The 3,779-nt window shown below is 42.1% G+C and overlaps 1 protein-coding gene across 1 annotated transcript in view; it reads right to left on the reverse strand.

The window, feature by feature from the left end:
• The window catches only part of IPCEF1 (interaction protein for cytohesin exchange factors 1), a 155,446-nt gene that overhangs the window by 19,652 nt on the left and 132,015 nt on the right, over positions 1 to 3,779 (reverse strand). Inside the window, exon 9 of the mRNA XM_006882807.1 lies at positions 2,406 to 2,599. Within this exon, the coding sequence (XP_006882869.1) occupies positions 2,406 to 2,599 (194 nt within the window). The remainder of the gene's footprint in view (positions 1 to 2,405; positions 2,600 to 3,779) is intronic.

Consider the following 3,779-nt stretch of genomic DNA (forward strand, 5'->3'; position numbering starts at 1 on the left):
TCTGACATACTTTGGGCATGTTTCGAGGAGGGACTGGTCCTTGGAGAGGGACTTCATGTTTGGCAGAGTGGAGGGGCGGCAAAGGAGAGGAAGACCTTCAATGAGATGGAGCGATTCTGTGACTGGAGCAGTGGGAATATGTGCGTTTGAGATGGCTAGGTTGGCACAGGATAGAAGAGCCTATGGAGCTCTTGCACGTAGGGTCGCTATGAGTCTCAAACGACTCGATGGCACGTAACAACCACAACTTAGCTGTTACACACAAATAAGGCAGTAACATCTCAACATACTCGTGAATACTGCGCTGAATGACCAAACGCATGGATCAATGCTGCATCCAGGAGGAGCCCTGGTGATAGAGTGTTAAAGCTGTTGGTTGCTAACCAAAGAAGGTCAGCAGTTCAAATCCACCACAAGAGAAATACGTAGCAGTTAGTTCCTATAAAGATTTACGGTCTTGGAAACACACTGGAGTCATTCTGTTCAGTCCTACAGGGATACCATGGGTTGCAGGCAGCTCGGAGGCAGTAGGTTTGAGGATTCAGTATATCCTGTGCGATATAACACATCTGCCTTTAAAATGCCTGCTAGCACTCTCTTCACCTTTAAATAATATTTTGCTCTGTAAATGGACAACTTTGCGCTTCCATTTTCTTGTATTTATAAAGCTGAACTATGCCTTTTCCTTTTGTTCTCTGGTCTTGTTTTTTTTGTAGCTTTTGGGGGGTTTGGTTCTTTCCTGACTCTCTGGGATGTCTGATGAGACCCCTCCACCTACTCTTGGTGGCCTTGTTATTTTTAGCTGCACTTATTTCTTCCTGGAAAGGGACTAGAAATTCTTAGGACAAAACAAAATGAAATTGCAAGGTCTATAAAGGCTTTCTGGAACCAGTGATTCTTCTGCTCATTCAGGGCTTATTTTACAAAGCACCCTTCTGCTGATGGTATTAATCTAAGTGGGATGCTTTTGTTATGAAGAGCCATTCCAGTTACAGGGGACCCAGAAAATATGCTAAATGTGTCCTGTACACTATGTCTTACTCACACTGTGAAAATATCTGCTGGTCTAGGGCCATAAAATGTTTATTTTACACTGCTCGGCTCAAGCGGTATTCTTGAACTCTGGTGCCCAGGACTTAGAGACACTGAGTCTTTGGTGTACCAAAATCCAGCAAGTTCTGGGTGTAGCACAGAAGAAAGGAACCTTCTACTTAATCAGTAAAAATTATAAAATCTTATTAATACTCTTTTTTATTCTCCTCAGTTGACTGTCACAGAACCTAAGCAACAACATATCTTGAGCCAGGTGTTGTGCCAGGCTCCAAACCATATCACCACAGTGGATCCTGATGCAATGGGAATCCCATGTGAACCAGGGAAGAACTTCACTCCATAGGATATTCAGTGGCTGCTGTCTTTCAAACATAAATCACCATGTTTTCTTCAAAAGTACTTCCAAATTGGATAGGTTCAAACCGTCAAGTGTTTAGCCAGTAGACAAATGTTCTGACCATTTATACCACCTAGACATCTGCTAGGTACAAAGGATACAAAACCCAACATAACATACCTGCTGACCTCTCATAGCTTAAAACTTGGTATGATAGATCAGGAAACACCAAAAGCAAGGTCTAGTATGGAAAATGGCCTTGGCTGTCACTGGATAAATGCCCTAAAAGTCCTACTACTATGTTTTTGTTATGTGTCATTAAGCCACTTGCGACTCATAGTGACCCTATATACAACAGCCCTAAACTCTGCTCTGTCCCGTGCCAGTCACACTGTCTGCGACAGTGTCCCTCTCCAAGGACTGGTCCCTCCTTACAACATGTACAAATTATGTTAGACGAAGCCTCAGAATCCTTGCCTCCAAAGAGCATCCTGGCTTCTCCCTCTCCCTGTTTGTTTTCCTAGCAGTCCATGGTATTCTCAATACTCTTCTCCAGCACCACAGCTCAAAGGTATAAATTCTCCTTCTGTCATCCCTAGTCATTGTCCAACACTCTGATGCATAACAAGTGATTGCAAAGACCATGGCCTGTATCAGATGCACCTTAGTCTCCAGAGAGACACCACTGCTCTTCAGTACTTTGGAGAGGTCCCTAACAACAGACTTTCCCATGGCAATGCGCCTTTTAATTTCCTGGCTGCTGGTGCCAAGAGTGTTGACTGTGGAGCCAAGCAAACTAAAGCTGTGTACAATCTCAATCTCTTCACCGTCCATCCTGACACTGCTAATACTATAAGAACATTAAAAGTCATCTCATCCTGTAAAGATCAGATTTCTTTGCTCTGCTCTCCCCTCCACTTACAGAAGCCCAGGCTGGTTAGTATGACTTTGCACACAAAGCCAAACATCCCTTTACCCACAAGCCAAGAGTTCACCCACACTCAGAACCGCTTACCTTTAATGTGCTATTCAAGGTTCGGATTTTGTGGAGTTTCTCATTTATAGATGGATTTTTGCACCGCTTCACAAAGGATTTCCTCAACTCTTTTTTGGTTGAAGGTCGCCTGTCTCCAAGGGGAGATAAACTTGCCTGCTCTAAGGATTTGTAGAGCTTCTCCATTTCATCATCTTCAGACCCTTTTGTTTCTTCTACAAACAAAAGCAATAATGACAAAGCCAATTAGAATTCAGGGAACATTACACTCTATGCTGTGAAACCCCAGGAAGGAAATACAAATGGATCTTGAAACAGAATTTCCAGATTTCCTCTATTCATTCATTTATTCAGTCATCGCCCAGAATGATTCCTCATGCCTGCTGTGTGCACATCATTGACTTGGAAACAGATCTTTTCCTCAGACATCACTTACAAGATCCCATGCTGGTGATTTTCACTAGCAATGTTAGCTCATCTCAGAGCTCTAACTATGTCTTTCTTTCAAGTCGGAATTCTTTTCCACAGCATTGTTGAGTCCTCACAACACAAATCCTCTAAAGAAGCAGAAAATGCTTTCCTTAAAAGTTTTAACAATGTTGTGACGAAGGGCCAGTGCTTGAAAGAAGACATCATCCTGGGAAAAACAGAGGGTCAGCAAAAGGGAGGAAGACTCTCAGGGAGATGGACTGACACAGTGACTGTACATAACAAAGGCCTTGAACTTGGCAGAGATGGTGAGGTGCTGCAGGACAGTGGAAACTTCCCATCTGTTGTTCACACGGTCATCATGGGATGTAGTCAACTCCACACCCCTAACAAGAATAACAACAGTTTTAAATATAGCACTGACTTATTGCCCCTAAGATTTGCTTGTTTACTTTTTTAAGTAATATCCTTATGAGGTCTGTTGGTTTTGGGTTTTGTTTTGTTTTTTTTAAAAACCTTTTAATTGTGATTTGGATGAAAGTTTACAGAGAAGGTGGTTTTCCACTGAACTGTTCACACACATTTGGATTTGTGGTATTAATGACAATCCCTACAATGTGACAGTCTTCTTCCTACTTCCTCTCTGTGGTTACCATATCCCCTCATCCTTCTTTCCTTTCTCTTCATGCTTTCTCTTCTATAGTTCACACCAATGCTGCCTTTTGACCACAAAAGTTTAGTTATTCTAAAAAGTTAGGTCTCTCCCTATTATTGTTCACCTTCAAAGTGTTTCTCTTATGCACACCCATATTGTTTATTGTGGCTTTATTCATAATAGCAAAGAGCTTGAAACAACCTAAGTGCCCAGCAACAAACAAATGGATAGAGAAGCTGTGGTATACTCACACAATGGAATACTACGCTGCATTGAAAAACAAGGAACTCATGAAACATTATGCAAAATGG

Source organism: Elephantulus edwardii, unplaced genomic scaffold, assembly GCF_000299155.1.
Source record: "Elephantulus edwardii isolate Elephantulus edwardi_28Jun2011 unplaced genomic scaffold, EleEdw1.0 scaffold00024, whole genome shotgun sequence".
Classification (NCBI taxonomy): domain Eukaryota; kingdom Metazoa; phylum Chordata; class Mammalia; order Macroscelidea; family Macroscelididae; genus Elephantulus; species Elephantulus edwardii.